Source organism: Drosophila mojavensis, unplaced genomic scaffold, assembly GCF_018153725.1.
Source record: "Drosophila mojavensis isolate 15081-1352.22 unplaced genomic scaffold, ASM1815372v1 contig_82, whole genome shotgun sequence".
NCBI classification, from domain to species: Eukaryota; Metazoa; Arthropoda; class Insecta; order Diptera; family Drosophilidae; genus Drosophila; species Drosophila mojavensis.
The window spans coordinates 912,401-931,414 of NW_025318908.1; the positions used below are offsets into that span (position 1 = coordinate 912,401).

Consider the following 19,014-nt stretch of genomic DNA (forward strand, 5'->3'; position numbering starts at 1 on the left):
GTATATAACTAATCGATAGCACGAATGCAAACGATATCGGACGATTTACTCGATATTCACTCATCTCTAGACAGACGTCAAAGAAGAAGAATCTGCTTGTCATTTCGGTATTTCGCTTAATTGTTAACCGTAGCAAAAGTTGCAATTGCTGCAAGTACATATTAAGGAAAACAGAAGCATAGTACGCTGTGCATAGGAAATCCCCAACACTAAAAATCAAGCCACAAATTCAAAATGCCGTCGCTGGAGGTTAGCGTAAACAAAGTTATTGTCCACCCGCTGGTTCTGTTGTCGGTCGTGGATCACTTCAATCGCATGGGTAAAATTGGAAACCAGAAGCGCGTCGTAGGCGTGCTCCTTGGTTGCTGGCGTTCCAAGGGTGTACTAGATGTCTCTAACAGCTTTGCGGGTAAGTGATATATTCATATATAAATATGATTTAGCGATTTGTACAATTCACCCAAATACCATGCAGTTCCATTTGATGAGGATGACAAGGACAAGTCAGTGTGGTTTTTGGATCACGATTATTTGGAGAACATGTATGGCATGTTCAAGAAGGTGAACGCACGCGAGCGCGTTGTGGGCTGGTATCATACTGGACCAAAGCTGCACCAGAATGATATAGCAATTAACGAGCTGATTCGCCGCTACTGTCCAAACTCTGTACTGGTCATCATAGACGCCAAGCCAAAGGATCTGGGTCTTCCGACAGAAGCGTATATATCCGTTGAAGAGGTGCACGACGATGGATCGCCGACTACCAAAACCTTCGAGCATGTGCCAAGCGAGATTGGCGCCGAGGAGGCTGAAGAAGTGGGCGTTGAGCATTTGCTGCGTGATATTAAGGACACCACCGTTGGCAGCCTGTCCCAAAAAATCACCAACCAGCTAATGGGTCTCAAAGGCCTGAATGCGCAATTGCGTGACATAAAACAGTATCTACAGCGCGTCGGAGAAGGCAAGATGCCCATCAACCATCAGATTGTCTACCAGCTTCAGGACATATTTAACCTTCTGCCGGATATAACTAACGATCAGTTCACGGGCACCATGTACGTAAAGACCAACGATCAGATGCTGGTAGTCTATTTGGCGTCCATGGTCCGTTCGATAATCGCTCTGCACAATTTGATTAATAACAAGCTGGCTAATCGCGATGCTGAGGAGGGAAAGAAGTCAATTGAGAATGATGGCAAGGACAAGAATAAGGATAGCAAGGATAAAGAGAACAAGGACACCAAGGATAAGGACGCCAGCAAGAAGGCCGATGAAAAGTCCGACAAGAGCAAGGACGAGGGCGGTAAGAGTAGCAAGAAATAGGAGCGAAAGAAAAAACGCAAATCACGTCGCAAACGGAAAAAGCACCCGCCAGAGCCGTAAACAACACGAAAAGCATCAGACACCAAAGGCAGAAGCGGCAGTGACAACATCAATTTTCTAATCAGGAACGTATTTTGGCCAGATGAGTGGGAGGTGTTAGGCATGTCAACAAACGTCGAAACGAAATAGCATATATAATTCCTCTTCATAACACATTACATAAATATATCGTACCTAGTTATATATATATATATAAATAAACGCAGCCAGATCCTCTTTAACTAATTTGTATAGCTAAGTTCGCTAAAAAGCAGCAAGTGTTGATGTAATTAAAATATTAATTAATTAATTTAATTTTAAAATTCAATAAGAATATTTCATTCAATGCGCAGTATATAGAAAACAATCAGTTGATCTTGCCAGATATACGTTAGATCTATAAAGATCTCTATATATTATTTGCAACCAATATTTAAAGCAATGGCGGTCTATATCGATTTGCACCAGTTTTCGACTCAAAATGATCCAGGTAAGTAAATATAGTTTTTAAACCTGAGGATCTCTATATGGTTTACTCCCAGGGCCAGCCAATTCTTTATTTTATTCTCATATAACACAAAAAACATTGATATAAATACAGAATTTAAGGTGGGATCATTTATAATATATCCCGCAGGCACTTCACTGGACGAACAGGTGGTCCAGGCAGTACAACGGGAGCTAGAAGGACGGCGACTACCGCGCCGGAGACACGTTTCCGCGTCTGGACCGAGGGTGCCACGGTCAACGTGATGGTCGCGGCCTCGGGGAGCGTGACCATCTCTCTAATAAGTAAGGGGGTGTAAGGCGGCTCATCGAACCGCCTCACATAAAATCAAAGTCAATAAAAGGGACCCACGCAGATCGCAGCAATCGGCAATGCAACCATGCCCTTCGCGGCGAAAGCTCAAAGGGCCGACGCCGTGGTGAGTTGCATTGCCGACGCCGAGGGGGATCGCGCGGCCGAGATGTGGAGGCGGCAAACGTGGCTTTGCCTCCAGCGAATACTTATGTGCCATGGTGCATTCATCCCAGATAATAATTAGATAATGAATTAGTATATTGGTTTTGTGCAATGTCCGTCTTGTCCGTCTGTCCGTATTAACACAATTTTTTCGGCGCTATTGTAGCTGGAAAATGCATTTTCCGATATGCCAGAAATCATATTAGTTGAAGAGCTAGAGTGCTGAAATTTCACGGATCACGAACTATGGCGGATATATCTAAGCCCATTGGGGGCGTGGCAAATCGGAAAAAACTGTATCTCTAGGAGTTTTTCAGCTGGAACGCTGGAGTACTGCGCGTAAGCTAATGTTATGATTCTATAAAGTCTAATGATAAAATTATACATATGTCTACGCCCATTAGGGGCGTGGCAAATCGGAACTGAAGATATAGTGATTTTTTAAATTCTGCTATATTTTGGACACTATTGATGCCAGAGACCTCAAATTTTGACCAAAAAGCTTCCACGGATATATGTCCGCCCACAGGGCGCGTGGCAAACCGCAAAAGTGTATATCTCCTAAAGTATAATAGCTAGAAGTCTCAAATTTATATAGTTAAGTTACTAGCAGCCTCCTCTATCGATGACCCAAAAATAATTTTTACGGTTAGCTCGTTCTAAAAACTGACCAAAAATGAGATGTCTACGCCCAGTAGGGGCGTGGCAAATCGGGTAAAACTGATTGTTTTTTAATGTTACAAGCTGCATCTGGATTATTTTGAACAGGGACCGTAACAATTATAATTTTTATAGCAAAAAATTAGAAAATAATAATTAGTTTTTGATAAATTAAAGAAAAATTATATTTAATTATTAAAATTGATTTTTATGATAAAAATCAAAAATAATAATAATAACAAGTAAGAAGGCTCCAGTCGAGACTGCTCGACTAGGAGATACTCTGAACCCTCCAAGCTGATATTCTAATCATTCTGCACTTCTTCTATGTACACATACGCTCTGCTAACTGCGCAGTAAGCAGCGGCTGCGCTTGGGCTGCGCTGCAATGAAGGCTATATTATGACAATTTATTTGTTGAATAATTTCTTTTGTAGACATACAATCTTAATACAACTTTCAGAGCGTAATCATATGGTTAAATTGTGTGTACATTCCAAAGCACAAGTCTCTAGTACTTGAAATGCGTTTTTTTTAATTGGGGGCGAAGGGGGCGTGGTATCCAAAATCTGTAAATTACAAAATCTTTGTGTCCATTAAACTTTATATACAACGCAAATTTGAAGACTCCAGGTCTAAAAGTGTTCAAACTAGGCTGAAAAAACCAAGTCGATTTTTCGATTATTCTCGATAAAAAAGTTATCGGATGAGTTATCGAAAAAATAAAGCAAACTCGTACTGCCTATGGTATACTCGAGTATGCATGCCAAATTTCAGCTCTCTAGCTCTTATATCTTCTGAGATCCTTTTGCTCATACGGACGGACGGACGGACGGACAGACGGACAGGGCTATATCGACTCAGCTCGTCGTCCTGATCAATAATATATATACTTTATGGGGTCTGCGATGATTCCTTCTGCCTGTTACATACTTTTCACAAAACCATTATACCCTGATTTCCCATTTTCAATGGGTTCAGGGTATAACAAGTAAGAAGGCTCCAGTCGAGACTGCTCGACTGGGAGATACCCTGAACCCTCCAAGCTGATATTCTAATCATTCTGCACTTCTTCTATGCACACATACATACACATGCACTTATAAGCACGCGCTCTGCTAACTGCGCAGTAAGCAGCGGCTACGCTTGGGCTGCGCTGCAATGTGGGCAATATTATGAGAATTTATTAGTTGAATAATTTCTCTTGTAGTAAGAGTATCTTTATGAAACTTTCAGAATGTGTTCATATAGTTAAAATGTGTGTACATTCCAAAGCACAAGTCTCTAGTACTTGAAATGCGTTTTTTACGAATTGGTGGCGAAGGGGGCGTGGTATCCAAAATCTGTAAATTACAAAATCTTTGTGTCTATTAACTCTATATACAACGCAAATTTGAAGTCTCCTGGTTGAAAAGTGTTCAAATTAGGCTGAAAAAACAATGTCGATTTTTCGATTATTCTCGATAAAAAAGTTATCGGATGAGTTATCGAAAAAATAAAGCAAACTTGTACTGCCTATGATATACACGAGTATGCATGCCAAATTTCAGCTCTCTAGCTCTTATAACTTCTGAGATCCTTTTGCTCATACGGACGGACGGACGGACGGACGGACAGACGGACAGGGCTATATCGACTCAGCTCGTCGTCCTGATCAAGAATATATATACTTTATGGGGTCTGCGATGATTCCTTCTGCCTGTTACATACTTTTCACAAAACCATTATACCCTGATTTCCCATTTTCAATGGGTTCAGGGTATAAAAATACAGTACAATTTTTATATAAATATCATAAAAATCAATTTAATAATTAAATATACTGTTGTAATAAAAAATTACAAATAAAAGTTTATAAAAGTTTTCCTCTCTCTTCTTGGGAGTTCTTTTGACCCTCAATTTTTTTTAATGCGTAACTCTTATTTGCGGTCCCTGATTTTGAATGTTCAGTGGCAGTTTGAATGCCGAATAAGCTGTTCTGCCTCCATCTTATAACGTAGCTGCAATGCCAGATGATGCTGTATCTCGGCAAGAAATAACGAAATAGGGAATGTTTTGCCACCCATAAAGTAAATTTGTAAAAATTGATAAGGTTCGCTCGGCATTGGTAGCAATGAACCGACTTTGTGGTCAACTTGGCCTTTGATTTTGAATGTGAAATGAAATTGTTGAACATTTGCAACAGTATTTTCAACTATTTCCGTTGCTCCAAACGATCTCATTTGAAAACATGAATTGAATTTTCGAATTGACTGCAAGAACAGTGAAGAGTCTGGATCAGGGCCAATAATGATGCCGTGCAATGGGTCCGGCGGTGTTTCAATTTACGGGAGCTTTACTTTTTCTGATGAGGCTCATTTAAATTTAGGGGCAGTGCGGGCATTTCTTTACAATGTACCAACTACGAACTACGAATCTACGCGCTTCTCCTCGTTCTAATTGTCTTTGCTGGTTTCGCTCATCTCGTGCCTCTTGCAATTGTGATGCATGTAACTGCGGCATGCTTACACGGACATCTGCCTTGCTTTGTTGCTTTCCTTCATCTGATATTTGTGCTCTGTTATCTTAGACGCTTCTAGATTTGAATTAATTAATTAGCCCTCTTGCATTTTCATGGCATTGCTCTGTTAATCAAACATAAATAAATCAAGTTGAAAACAGTTTGGGGATAAACAGTGACGTAATATTGTATTCGATTGCTCATTGTTTAGCTTACCTTTACACGTATATTTATTAATCACGTTCACGTATTAATAAAATGTGCATGAATAATTGTTTTACATGAGAGCATGACCGAAAACTGTCACTGTATCAAGCCTACTGGGTAAATTCTCAATGACAATGCAAAGATCCTCAACAGCAAGCAATGCTTCATTGTACACTGCGTCACAGAATAATATCGTAAATTCGTTGCGTCAACCCACCCTTTAAACTTAGGGACATGAAAAATAGATGTTGGCCAATTCTCAGACCTACCCGACCTGCACACAAAATTTCGTGAGAATAGGCTCAACCGTTTCGGAGGAGTTTGGCAACAAACACCGCGACACGAGAATTTTCTATATAAGATATATACACAGGCTGTCCATATTCGACTGACCCATCTGAAGCCTTACGTCTTTTGACAGAGATGCCAGATCGCTTATTAAAATGGATTAGTATACGCACCGCTAGCACTCCCAAATTGTTGAAATTTACATTCAACAAAACAAGTCAATTTTGAAAACTCAACGTGCGTATAAAAAATTAAATAATGTGAAAAGTGCGTCTGCTAAGAACACCATTAAACGTTTGCATAAAATATTTTCGATCACACACAGCTCGCATTACAATCGATTTCTTTAATGAAATTTTTTTCTCCGCGTTTGATGTCGGAAAATGGCGATTTCGACTGGCCTCCGCCTTCGCCTGATTTAACGCCACCTGACTTTCTTGTGGGGATATTTAAAATCAAAGGCTTATCTTAAAAAGCCAACGACAGGAGAGCTCAAGAACAACATTCACGAGGAAATAGCCGATATTCCAGCTGAAATGTTTGCCAAAACTATGGAAAATTCTGCAAAACGTACACAATACGCCGTTAATTCTTTAACTAAATAAATTGATTATTATCGTCAACATGAACAAAAATTGTGTTTATCTTTGATTTAATTGAAAAACACTTGGGTCAGTCGAATATGGACAATTATTTTATATTGTATATTATCTTTTTATACCCTGAACCCATTTTCAATGGGAAATCAGGGTATAATGGCTTTGTTATTATTGATCAGGGCGACGAGCTGAGTTGATTTGGCCCTGTCCGTCGTCCGTATGTATGAACGCGTCGATTTCAGAAGAAATAAGAGCTAGAGACTTCAAATTTTTTTTAAAATGTCCGTAATTAAAGCGTGGATATCAAGTTTATCATTAAAAATCGATAACTCATCCCAATCTTTTTTTATCGATAAAAAAACAGTTATAAAATTATATCTCCTACATCTTTACTGTCCAAATTTTTTATTTATGCTTATATGCAATTTATGCAATTTCGGTTTTTGTTAAAATTTACCCCCCACCCCTATATCCACCCCCTCACCCACATGTTTGTAAAAGGCGTATTTACTAGAGACTTGTGCTTTAGCAAATACATGTATATTCATGTTATAATCATAATCTGAAAGTTTCATGAAGATCGTATGTCCACAAAATTATTAAACAATTAAGCTCTCATAGTAAGCGCACACTGCAGTCCATGCGTGTTTATGCGTGGGTGCTTGTGTGTGTATGTATGTGTGTATGTGTTTGTGTGTATGCGTGTGTGTGCGTGTGTATGCGTGTGTGTGTGTATGTATGCCTGTGTGTGCGTGCGTGCGTGTGTGTGTGTGTGTGTGTGCGTGTCTCTTGTGTAAGCTGAATGACGCGAAAAAATTATGAAATAGGTATTGCTCCAAGGGCTCAGGGGATCTCGTAGTCGAGCAGTCTCGACTAGAGCTTTCTTACTTGTTTAATGTAAATTATAATTCATTTCACTTGAATCCCTGATTCACTTGATAAATGCCGATCAAATGGTCTTAAAGGAGGAAAATAAAAGTTCTTTGATATACATATATCTTTAGTATATATTCTCTGTTTTCAAAACATATAACGTATACTTATTGTGTTTGAATCGTATGTATATATTAAGGATTTTGTAAATATTTGGATAATTACGTTTCATTCAGGATTAAGTTAATGAAATCAATCAAAATTGTATTGTAATAATTTTTAATAGTTTATTTATATTTATTTTGTCTAGGTACTCTATAAATATTATATTTAAGTAGGAATACATTTTACAAAAACAATTCTGGATGGCTGTTCCACAATTGTTTTTGCAGCTAAACGGAGGCATTCAATTGGGTTATCTGTGAGATCCGTCCATGTAACCATTGCACAGGGTATGCTTAAGATGCTGAAAGCAAACTGTTATTTTGCATAGCAATTCTACTGTTATCTGGTCTGCCAGTAAAAGCATTTGTTAAAGATGCGCTTCCACATTATATTGTATAATTATCGAAGCTTCAGCTCGAGCTCATTCATTTTGTTTTCCTAATGTATTACAATAACTAGTTATATTAAGTATATTAAGAAGCATTTCAAGTGATTTTAGAACTCTGCAATTAGGGGTAGGCGAGCACGTGGCACACTTGGCTAGTTCAAACAGTTGTGCCCTAGGGATTGTTATACAATTACAATAACAATTATAATCGATTATAAAGATTAAAGATAAATAGAAAACGAGAGAAAAGCAGGTGGCCCGAAATGCTCTGCAAATGGCTGTTTGCGAAGCATTTCCAGATGACTCCTCTTTGGGGGGATTTCATCCTCAGACCAACCACTCGCTGGCTAGCGGAAACTTGAGTGGCTTGCAGCTGCTGATCCTTAGCGCGCAGTTATTGTCCTCGGGAGCAGTTGTTGGGTTGCTGTAATAGCACTTCTCGTTGGCCGAGCCGAGACTAAGACTATGGCTAAGACTACATGCATTAACACCGTTCCCATTCCGTGCACTTGGCTGTGCTTTCGGGAATGGTTCCCTCTTCTCTGCATCCTCTGCACTGCCGTCCGCCTCTGTATAACTAACATTTGTGTGATAAGCGTAGTAACTGTGGAGGTTCAGCACCTTGTTGTTGATCACTTCCGTATTTGTTGTTGCTTTGTTTGTTGTTGTTGTTGTTGTTGTTGTTGTTGTTGGTGAATAAGCCCTGCAGTTTAAACTATAAATGTTGATGCTGGTGCTGCTGGTGTGTATATTCAAATGCACAGCATTGTCATGTCACACCGAAGTGCCCTGCTGGCCAGGCACAGCCGAGCCACAGCTGGCATCTGGTTTAAACGACTGCTGCAGTCGCTCCTGGCACTTGCCCTTCGACGCGAAGAAGAACTTGTAGATCATGTACATGGGTATGCACAGCACCGACGAGCAGGTCACGGCCCAGCCCACCTGGATGCTCCACGGCGGATAGTAGAACTCCTCGCCCAGCATTTCCTTATAGCCTAGTATCGAGAATATAAAGATGGTCTGCGGAAAGGCCAGATCTGTAGGGACGTCTTAACTCGCTCTCTCTCTCTCTCTGTCCACTTACCAGCAGAAACACGGGGCTTATGTACGTCCAACAGATGCGCCAGAAAATCCCCGGCTTGGCGCCCAGCATCTGCTCCACATCCGCGCTGAAGCGATCAACGCCGTAGAACCAGAAGACGCCAGCCGCTTCGACAAACACCACGAAGAGTATGGCCAGGCCGGGTCCGTACACATTCAAAAAGTTAACCAAGACCACGCCACCCTGCAATCAGAAGGTCGCTGATATCAGTCACCTGTGCTACATTCTATGTTTGCTGGGCATGCAGCATTCTCTTTCATGTACTTATTATTGGGTGAGAACAGAGAACTGGACAGTATTTACGAATTGTGTGGCATGTCAGCTATCGTGGACGGGGACACATCTATTACACACATATTCAGACTGTGGATGGATTCACTATTGTCTATCAATCAAATTGCCGCTGTTTATCCAAGCAAATCTATATCATAACCATTGCCGATTGTTATTTAATAGCTTCCACTCCCTGGAGTGGATGCAGTTGTCCATGCTAGGCTTGATAAATGGATGCAGGCGGAGTCCCGGCTAAGATATGCACATAAATGGAATTGCTTGATCCATTGACCGATACTCAAGTCGAGTGGTCAAGTTAAATATATAAAGGATACTAAATTACAATTTCAAATGTAATCAGACAAAGTGGCGATGGGCGGACAGAAACAGGCACAGACAGACAGAGAGCCCAGTGTTTGGCCAGCCCCCTTCTCTATCCCGGTGGTCGGGCATGCTTGGCCAGGCGAAGAGCAAACAAGCGCGCGACCCACCTGGCTGACAGCTAATAAAAATGCAGAAGCTGAAGCAGAAGCAGAAGCAGAGGCAGAGGCAGACGCCGAAGTTGAAACACATGGAGAGGGAAGCGAACCGGGTAGGCGGTTGGCGACTTGACGGAGCTAAGTGAGTATGTGAGATTATCTGGAGGAACGATGGAAAGCACTTAATATGGCAATCCATCGTTTTTTGCTCCAGGCAAACTGGCATATTTAAACAGTCAGCAAGTCCGCTCATCCCTTGCCTCAGCCGACAGCAAGACAATTGGCACTCTTGGTCCTGGCCGCGTTTAATGAGCCATGTGAAGCCCCCGCCATGAATAGTCGTAGGGTGGGGGTGCAGGCGAGCAGGGGAGTAGGGCGCACGCACTTAACAGTTAATTAAACGAATCACTCGGACCGATAGATAAGCGACAGCAGCTCCTCACACTCATACTTACATAGGTCATTGTGGGCAGCGCGCACAGGAAGATGAAGGCGAGCAGGAGGAGCACGAACAGCTCTCGCCTTCGCCCGATCGCACGTGGATACTCGTCGCAGAGGGCCGTTATCATCGCCTCCAGGCCGCCAAAGGTGCTGTCCAGTCCCAGCGTGATGAGCATTAAGAAGAATATAATGCTCCAAAAGACCGAGCCGCTCATGGTGGCAATAGCCTCTGGATACACGATGAAAACCAGGCCGGGTCCCTCCAAGCCCACCTTGTCTATCGATGTCTTCTGCACGTTGGCCATATAGCTGGGGGCGTGAAGAGAGTTTACGGGCTTACGTTTTAAGAGAGTCAAATATTTATCAGCTAGTATTATAATGATTTATTGATTGATTGCGCTGCTTCATTCTAGCCCCAAAAATATGTTTCCAAATTATACGCTTCATCTGAATTCTCAAATACTTTAAGGAATATTATCAAAGTCGCTTTCTAAATGTAAATAGAGAATCAATTGAATTAGCTAACTATACTTCATAATTACAAAATTTCTATACTGCTTATTTATTTTATGGTATTGATTATATTTTATTTTGCTATACTTTAGAAATTACTTCAGATGTATATGTAGCTTAATTAAAACATGTTTCTGAATATAATAAAATCAGGATTTCCGCTCTATACTCACCCCAACACCGAAAAGATAACGAATCCGGCCAGAAAGCTGGTCAGGCAATTGATGCTGCTGGTTATGAGCGCATCCCGGTAGCAGTTGTTGTTGAACTTATTGTAGCTGGAGAGGGCTAACAGGGTGCCGAAACCGGGACCCAGGGAGAAGAAGATTTGCGAGGCTGCATCGATCCAAACCTTGGAGTTCTTCAGCTTGTGCCACTCGGGAGTCAGGTAATACTTGATGCCCTCATCAGCGCCAGGCAGAGACACGCCGCGCACCAACAAGATAATGAGTACTACGTAGGGCGCCAGGGCCGTGACCCAGACGACCTTTCCGGCACTGCGTACGCCTTTCCAGAGCGAGAAGTAGACGAGCACGAAGACTCCAAACACACAAAGCGCCAAGGTGGGCTTAACGGGCCCCATGAAGTCCAGCCCGTTGCTCTTGTAGCTCTCCAGAACTCGACGCCTGTGATATTCAGTTATGGACGCATGGGAATAAGAGTATATCTATGGTGATCTTACTCGAAAAACTCCTTGGCCGGTGATGTGGCCAACTCCGTGAAGTTCTCGCTTGTCACGGGCATACAGTTCTGGGTGTTCCATGCGTTGTCGCACGACGTCCAGGGCAACTTGGCGGTGAACGAGGCGAACAAGTAGTACACCGCCCAGCCGATTATCGTGTTGTAGTACATGCCCATATAGATGTCGATCAGGCAAATGGCATAGCCAACGCCTGGGAAGAAGAAGAAGGAGAAGCAGAAGAGCTTATGTGAGCACATGTCTATCCATATACATAGGTATTCGTAGTAGACTTACTTAAATTAGTTCGTTATACTCTCGCATACCCCTTATCATTTATCGCCACACACTTTCTGTATTTTCGATAGGGCAGTAGGAGTACAGGGACAACACACTTGAGCTCCAATTATACGCCGTGAGAGAAGCAGTCGGACAACTCCCTTATTATATTCTTGTGATTTGATCGCATTTTGATTTATTATTATTATAATTTGATTGATGTATCATCGCATTACATACAACTTGCATTGATTTGAAAGTATAATTTTGCTTATCTATGATAATATTTGCAAATCTAATTTATTCTAATTGCCATGAAACTCTATTAGTTGCCATAAATATCTCATTATGGGGAGACATTTGTGGCGCCGATTTCTTGTAGTATGCATTGTCATAAATCTACTGTTGGCTACATACCTATATCAAAGTCGTACTTATGCCATTCAGCTAACCCCCTTCAATTGCAACCCGAATGCCTGGCAGCATCGAACTAGTTGCATGGCATAGTTTCAGGCATTTCTCTTATCAAAGTGCCTCGACAGTGCCTAACAGAATGTGTGTGTTAGTGTGTGTGCGTGTCTCTGTGCAAAGTGGGATTGCCAATCTCTGATTGATAACGATGAGAGAATTCATCAACTTCAAATATTCCCACGTGACATTTTACACATTCCTGCTTATTGGACACGACATGGAAGTGGAATGCTTTGCTGAAATGTGTCCACGGACTCCACGCGTCTCCACGGCATCTGGATCCACCCGCTGTGCACCTCTCCTCGCAACACCTGCCATACTTATTTGATGATGCCAATAAGACACGTCACATGATTTTGAGTTGGCTTGTAGCCATCGTAGCCTTGCTCAGACTTTGCCACAAGCAATTTTTATTTTTATGATTGTGATACCCTGTATCAATTGAGATCAAAGGCGGGCCATTCCCAATTCTGTTTTACTTGCTTCGCCGTAACTAATTGGAAAAAGCTTGGCTATCAAAATGTATTAGTTAAGCACTGTATACATCTAATGTCTTATCCATATTCACGATTTCTCTAATAGAAATCATAAAGGAGCTTTAGATTGTAGGGTGCACCTTGGTCGAGCACTTTCTTCTAGTTTATACCTCTGTGACTTTCAGTTTGTGTGCGAGTGTGTGTGTGTCAATGGTTTTTCTTCATTTCTATTCAGTTTTAATCGCCTGGCAGAAAGTTGGCGCAAAGGTTTCTCTAGAGCAAACACTTGTTGAGCAAATGATGACTGCCACAAAGTAATGTTTGCCGTTCAGCTCAGGGCCAGAGAGCCAGAGGGCCGGCAGCTCGGCAGCTCGGCAGCGCGGAGACTCAGAGGAGCTCCGGATGCGAAAGTGGGAGTGGCTCTAGTGAGTCAGCAAAAACTTGGAGCAAGTTTAAAGCGCTGTCAGCCGCAGGATAAATCCACTTGTATGCCAGGAAAATCCATTTGGCAGCATTTTGTTTGCCATTTAATGAAATTATCAACTTGATACGCAAAACTTTTTAGTGTCTTCGTATCGAGATAAGTCAATTTGTGCATGGGAAGGCGAAGGAGGAGGAGGTGGAAGTGGTGGCGACGCCTTGCTGCACAATTTAATTAGAGCTCATATTGCGCCTGATTTGGCCCTATTCAGATTTGAATTTGAATTGGACTGAATGCGTCGCTAATTGTTGCAACAATTTCCAGTCTGGCTTATCAGCAGCTGACTTGAATCAACTCGAGGCCGACTGCGGTCCCATTCGGACTCCCCGATAATGTCAACAGCAGCTGAGCGAAACAATGAAGGCAACTTCCCTGCGGGCGCCTCTGTCCACACTCTCACCTAACTCCCCTCTCTCTGCCTCCTACCCATTTCAGTCCCATCCCATCGCAACATCACATCAAATTCAAACATTAAACAATTTTGTTGCTGTTGCTGTTTCTGTTGCTCTTTAGTGCCCCCAGCACGTGTGCATGTGTGTGTGTGTGTGTGTGCGTGTAATATATTTGATATTAAAACTCTTCAAAGTAATGTGAAATATATAAATATGTACATATAAATCAATTTTCATTACTCTCCCAGGGGCTGCGGGGCATTTAACTGCACAAATATTGAACGCAATTCGAAGTCTTGATAGATTCGAAGTTCGAACGTACAATTTGTGTGGAATGTGCTTTCTTTTCCGTGTGGCGATTATTCAATATTTGTAATTCATTTATGTGGAGCAGCATCAAAATAAATTGCACCTGGGATTGCGCCTTGGGATTCTTCTGGGAGCTACACAGTGGGTAGAGTCGATTGCCCTGTTAACGAGCTGCTTGAGATTTAATTTTAATTTAGTTTCGTTTATTGAATGAGAATACTCCGAAAGACTCCGAATTTCATTCCAAGATCCCATTGAAATTGGGAAATCCCCCAAAGTATATATATTCTTGATCAGGGCTACGATCAAATCCCTCAAGAGCTCTACAATTGAAGTATTTGTTTTTAAGTCTTTACGCCATCTAACTTTTCGCGACCCCGTTTCAATGTTATTGATTACAGTTATTTTTAAAATTTAAAATTGACAATATCATTAAAGTCCAATTAATAATTCAGAAGATGTCAAACAGACCGCGTCGCCGACTGGCAACAGCCCATTTTTAGCTTATTGGAAATGAGAGATCACGGCATAATTAACAACATTATAAACCATTGATTGGTATAGTTAAGTCCTAAATGCGCTATAGAGATTTAGAAATAATCACGAAATCTCCATAAGAATGATTTAGTATTACCAAGCATTCACTCACCCTTCAATGCTGGACAAATGCGCTTCCAGATGCTGATGCAGCCGCAGCGATGGAACTGACCCAAGGCCAGCTCCATGTAGAACAGCGGCAGACCGCCAAAGATGAGGAAGATGCAATATGGCACCAGGAAGGCGCCGCCGCCATTCTGATAGCAAATGTAGGGAAACCGCCAGACGTTGCCCAAGTCAACGGCGAACCCGATCACGGCCAAAAGGAACTCGGCCTTCTGGCCCCAAGTTTCACGATGTCGCTCCGTCACGGACACGACCAACACGCGCTGAAAGGCATTGATGGTTTGCTGTTGCAGCGGAGTTTATGAGGATGCTGGACTTACCTCATTGTTGGCTAGTCGTGGGGCCAGAGGATCGGTGACCTTAGCGGGCGTCGTGTTGTCGCCGTCCTCATCGCCGTTGGAGTCATCCTCGTTGTTGGGCGACTCCTTGTTGCCCCACGGCGTGGCCGTTGCAACGCTCGCCGCGGCTGCATTCTGTCCGAACTCCATGCTGCTGTCGTTTCTGGTGCGCTCCATGCTGCCACTGCTGCGAACATCTGGCTGAGCCTGAACGGGCATTGTGGCCGAATACGGCGATCGCGGTACTAGCGTGGCCAGCCGGACTCTGCCCTGCACTGCCACAGGTTGCGTTTGTGGCTGTGCCAGAGCCAAGGCTCTCAATATACCCACTCTTTCTCGCTCCTCCTCTCACTACCTCCCTTTCTCTCTCTCTCTCTCTCTCTCTCTCTCTCACTTACTCTCTCTTTCTGGCTCTGGCTCTGGCTCTGTCTCTGTCGCACACAAGCTCTATTGCACTCCGTGTATTGTCAGCTGGACTCCGATTATTGCACTTTGCCCTTCAGTGTTTACATGCTGGCCGACACATCCTTTGCCTGGGGGCGTGGCACTGACCTTGGGACAGCAATTGCTCTTGCCATTAACTGAAAGCGGTTAAAGGATTACTCGTGACTTCAAATGATGAACAACCAGAGAAGCTCCTCCCAAACGATGTATCGCACATATACACAAAGAAACACATACACACACATACACACACCTATGGACAATGGCTAAACAACAGTTTGTACATGAATATTTGTAAATTCAAAGAAATATCCATGTGGTAAGGTGGCTCACGACAATAATATTAATAGGTGGATGCCAAATTATAATATAGATATATGAATACCTCACGACAATAATATTAATAGGTGGATGCCAAATTATAATATAGATATATGAATACCTACATTACATTATACATAATACATTAATCAAATTTCCAAATCATAATACAAGTAGGAACGTTGCAGTTGGGCGCTCTAACTGCAGAATACTCATTCACATCCTATCAGCAATTTATTAGCTAGGTTTACCTCAAACGGACATTGCACAAAACAAAACAAACTCATTTCACTTTCGTGAACGTTTTTCACGTTTTTAAAGGTAATATTCTACTTTTTTGTCAATATAATTAATCATAGGTCTTCCTGTATATGTACATATCAACTTGTCGATATATTTTCTTAAAACTTTTACAAGTTTAGTAAGCAAATCGAATCGAAATAAATACAGAATTTGCCATTGAGCTAGCTTAAGTCCTTTCAAATAACAGTGATATATGCAATTGCATGAATGGACTAATTTGATTTTCTTTGTAAATTTGATACTTGTTTCGGTTGGCTACCCCTGCCCAGACGCGCATGTACGCATCATTAACTGGCAACTCTCTCGCTCACATCGGAGTCCCCGAGGTGTCCTTTGCCGCGTAATCTATGGCTCAGCGGTTGCCCTGCACCGAGAGCACTTGCGGCGCATCCCTGACCAAATTGGCGATGCTCAATGTCAATGCTGTAAATACTTGTAGACTACAATGTGGCATGAAAGCAGATGCAGATACATATATACGTACACATATGTATATGTTGCCCAATTGAGTGCGCCATCAGGTAGAGTTGCTAGGCGCGAATAGCCGACGGCTAGCCTTCAGGCTATTGTTGGATGCCGCCCTGGTCTTCCACATGTATTTGGACATGATTCAACAGTCGAGGTGTTTTCGTGGGATCGTGGGACTGGTAGTGCTATAAGAGAGGATGCCTCTTCTAGAATTGCGAGATGAGTCGCAACTGCTAAAAGTCATTTGCGTCGCTTTTTAATTACAATTTGAGATGTTTGCACCTGGCGCGTTCACAGCGCACGTATCTCCGAGTGGGAAGCGACAATTCTGATAAAACGAGCAGCACAAACGTCGCCGATAATTAAAAGTCAGTTAGAGATTGGAAGGGAACGAATCACACGTGGCAATTGCAAATTAATTGCCCATGTTAATTTAATATATCAGATGAAAATAAGTGAGTTACGAACGAGCCTCAACTAAAGTTACACATAAATTAAATGTCTACGGGTGTCTGTTGGAGAGAGCTCAATTGAAACCAGTTACCCATTCCACTTTATGAACTAACTGCGATAAATCCATAACATTATAGACTGAGATCGCATTTCGACATATCGACTTGACGTGCACATGGGATGAATATTTTATCAATCAGAAAGCGTTTCATGCAAATGTTTCAAGGTGTTTATTGAACCATATATCATACATGCATTGTACAATTACCGCTAATTTATGTGTTACTAATTATATTCTTTATGTATCTATATAGACATATACATAGTAATCATTGTCACAAAAAGGCAACTGCAACTGTATTATTATAGACCTATTGATACTGGGAATAAATTATACAAATGGCTGTGTTTTTCAAAATTGAAGCGAAAAAAATAATGATAAAATTTAAATAATATCCAACTGCAAAAGTATGAAATGCTTTTATTTTATTTATTTATTTATTTTTTTATTTTCAAAAATAATTGCAGATTTCTCATCCGATTCTTTTAGTTTATTTACTTTCAGTTAATTTAGCAAACTTACTTTTTTTATTTATTTTTATTTATTTGTGTGTGTTTTTAAAATTGACTTTTACAACACTGTTCGTAATATCCACACAAATTTTAAGTCCGGCATATTGAAGCTTTTAAAATTATATGTTTAAAAAATCAATTGAAAGTGAATTGTTTTTCTGCGCGTTCAATACATATATGTAAATAAAAACTTGCACTTTCTTCCTCAACTGAGCTTCATTCAAAATTCGAGAGGCGCGCGCCGCTTCGCTGTGGCAACTGCTGGCCGTGCGAACGAGGCGCATCCTTTTATACACGCCAGGACGACAGCCGAGCCGAACGAACTGCTCCCCATCGTGCGTTGCCCAAATATATGCGGGCTATGCTTGCCCTGCCCGAGGCGGAGGCTGCTCGCCTCCTGCCTGACTTAGACAGGTGGCAGCTGTAGCTTAAATTGCAACAAACTGTTGCGTGCCACAGTTTATTCAACAACTACGGCGTGAAGGAATGGGCAGGGGTAGGGCAGGGCAGGGCTGGGCAGGGGAGGACTGGGCAGGGGAGGAGATGGGACATGTGTCGAAAGAGCAGTCGATACATACTTAGCACTTAATGTTAACAGATAACAGTGCTTAACGTATATGTATAGATGTATATACATATGCATATATTCAAAATACATGTATACACAAATATTGATATATCTACCTATATCTCAATGTAAATATACCAGAATACTTTTCACTCAACTCCTAAACAACTAAAGTTACAAGATTTTATATTCAAATCATTCTTATTGGATTTTTAGTCAGAGCACTGCAGAGAGCGCCGTAAGCCTCCGATTATATCGATAAGGGTTAATATGGGAAATGAATTCTCGATCAAGTAAGAATGGCACTCGTTGGCTTTATCTTGTTTGGAAACTTGACTGTTCCAAAGCAGAGCTTAGACCCAATGGGCTTGTATAATGATTGAGCAATGCTTACATCAACGTATTCATAAGACTATGTATTACATATGTCAGGTATCCATCACTTTACAAAGTATCGTTTCTGAGATACCGGAAATAGTAGAAACAGAGCGCGTGTCTTTCTCTTTGTGAATAAGTGTAAAGAACACCTAACATTCCACAATACATAATATATGTATAATATAATTATCCCATTTAGCACACTAATTTCTTGGGTCTGAGCGCATTCCCGATGTAGACGACTGCATCAATCTTCAAGTCAAGCTAATTAGTTTAATTACTAGAAGTCGCGGATCGGGCCAGGCGGCGCTCGCAGCCGGGCTGCAAAACGTACACTGATTGTGCGCGCCCTGCACTGCGCACGTTTTATACGGTTGAGGTAGGCGGCTTTCGCAGCTTGGCGGTCTGGCAGGTAGCGCAAGCAAAAGTCTGGCCACACTGGTGTTAGCGCTCCCTCTGCAGCTTACCTCGCATTCGCAAGCCGAGAGCTGGGCTTTGAGTCCACAGACTGGTGTGATGTCATGCCCTTGCCTGTAGCACCTGTTTGTTTGGAGCTGCGAATTATGGACATCCAGCCACGACAGAGCGCACAATGATACTGTTG

The 19,014-nt window shown here is 41.9% G+C and overlaps 2 protein-coding genes across 4 annotated transcripts; one reads left to right on the plus strand and one right to left on the minus strand.

The window, feature by feature from the left end:
* The first annotated feature begins 59 nt into the window (after positions 1-59).
* Positions 60-1,690, plus strand: LOC6581156 (26S proteasome non-ATPase regulatory subunit 7). The gene is made up of 2 exons (XM_002006868.4): positions 60-409; positions 476-1,690. Exons 1-2 carry the CDS (start codon positions 235-237, stop codon positions 1,321-1,323), a joined length of 1,023 nt encoding a protein of 340 aa, XP_002006904.1. The 5' UTR covers positions 60-234; the 3' UTR covers positions 1,324-1,690.
* A 6,042-nt stretch (positions 1,691-7,732) lies between these two features.
* Positions 7,733-18,983, minus strand: LOC6581159 (sodium-dependent serotonin transporter). Of its 3 annotated transcripts, none has more exons than XM_002006871.4 (8): positions 18,878-18,983; positions 14,885-15,483; positions 14,551-14,827; positions 11,497-11,707; positions 10,988-11,440; positions 10,316-10,610; positions 9,091-9,291; positions 7,733-9,026 (listed from the first exon to the last, which is right to left on the minus strand). In XM_002006871.4, exons 2-8 carry the CDS (start codon positions 15,119-15,121, stop codon positions 8,781-8,783), a joined length of 1,920 nt encoding a protein of 639 aa, XP_002006907.2. In that variant the 5' UTR covers positions 15,122-15,483; positions 18,878-18,983; the 3' UTR covers positions 7,733-8,780. The 3 variants fall into 3 exon arrangements, with proteins under 3 accessions (XP_002006907.2, XP_015020123.1, XP_043867290.1); XM_015164637.3 differs by lacking the exon at positions 18,878-18,983 and adding an exon at positions 18,427-18,837; XM_044011355.1 differs by lacking the exon at positions 18,878-18,983 and adding an exon at positions 17,475-18,059.
* Positions 18,984-19,014: the final 31 nt, after the last annotated feature.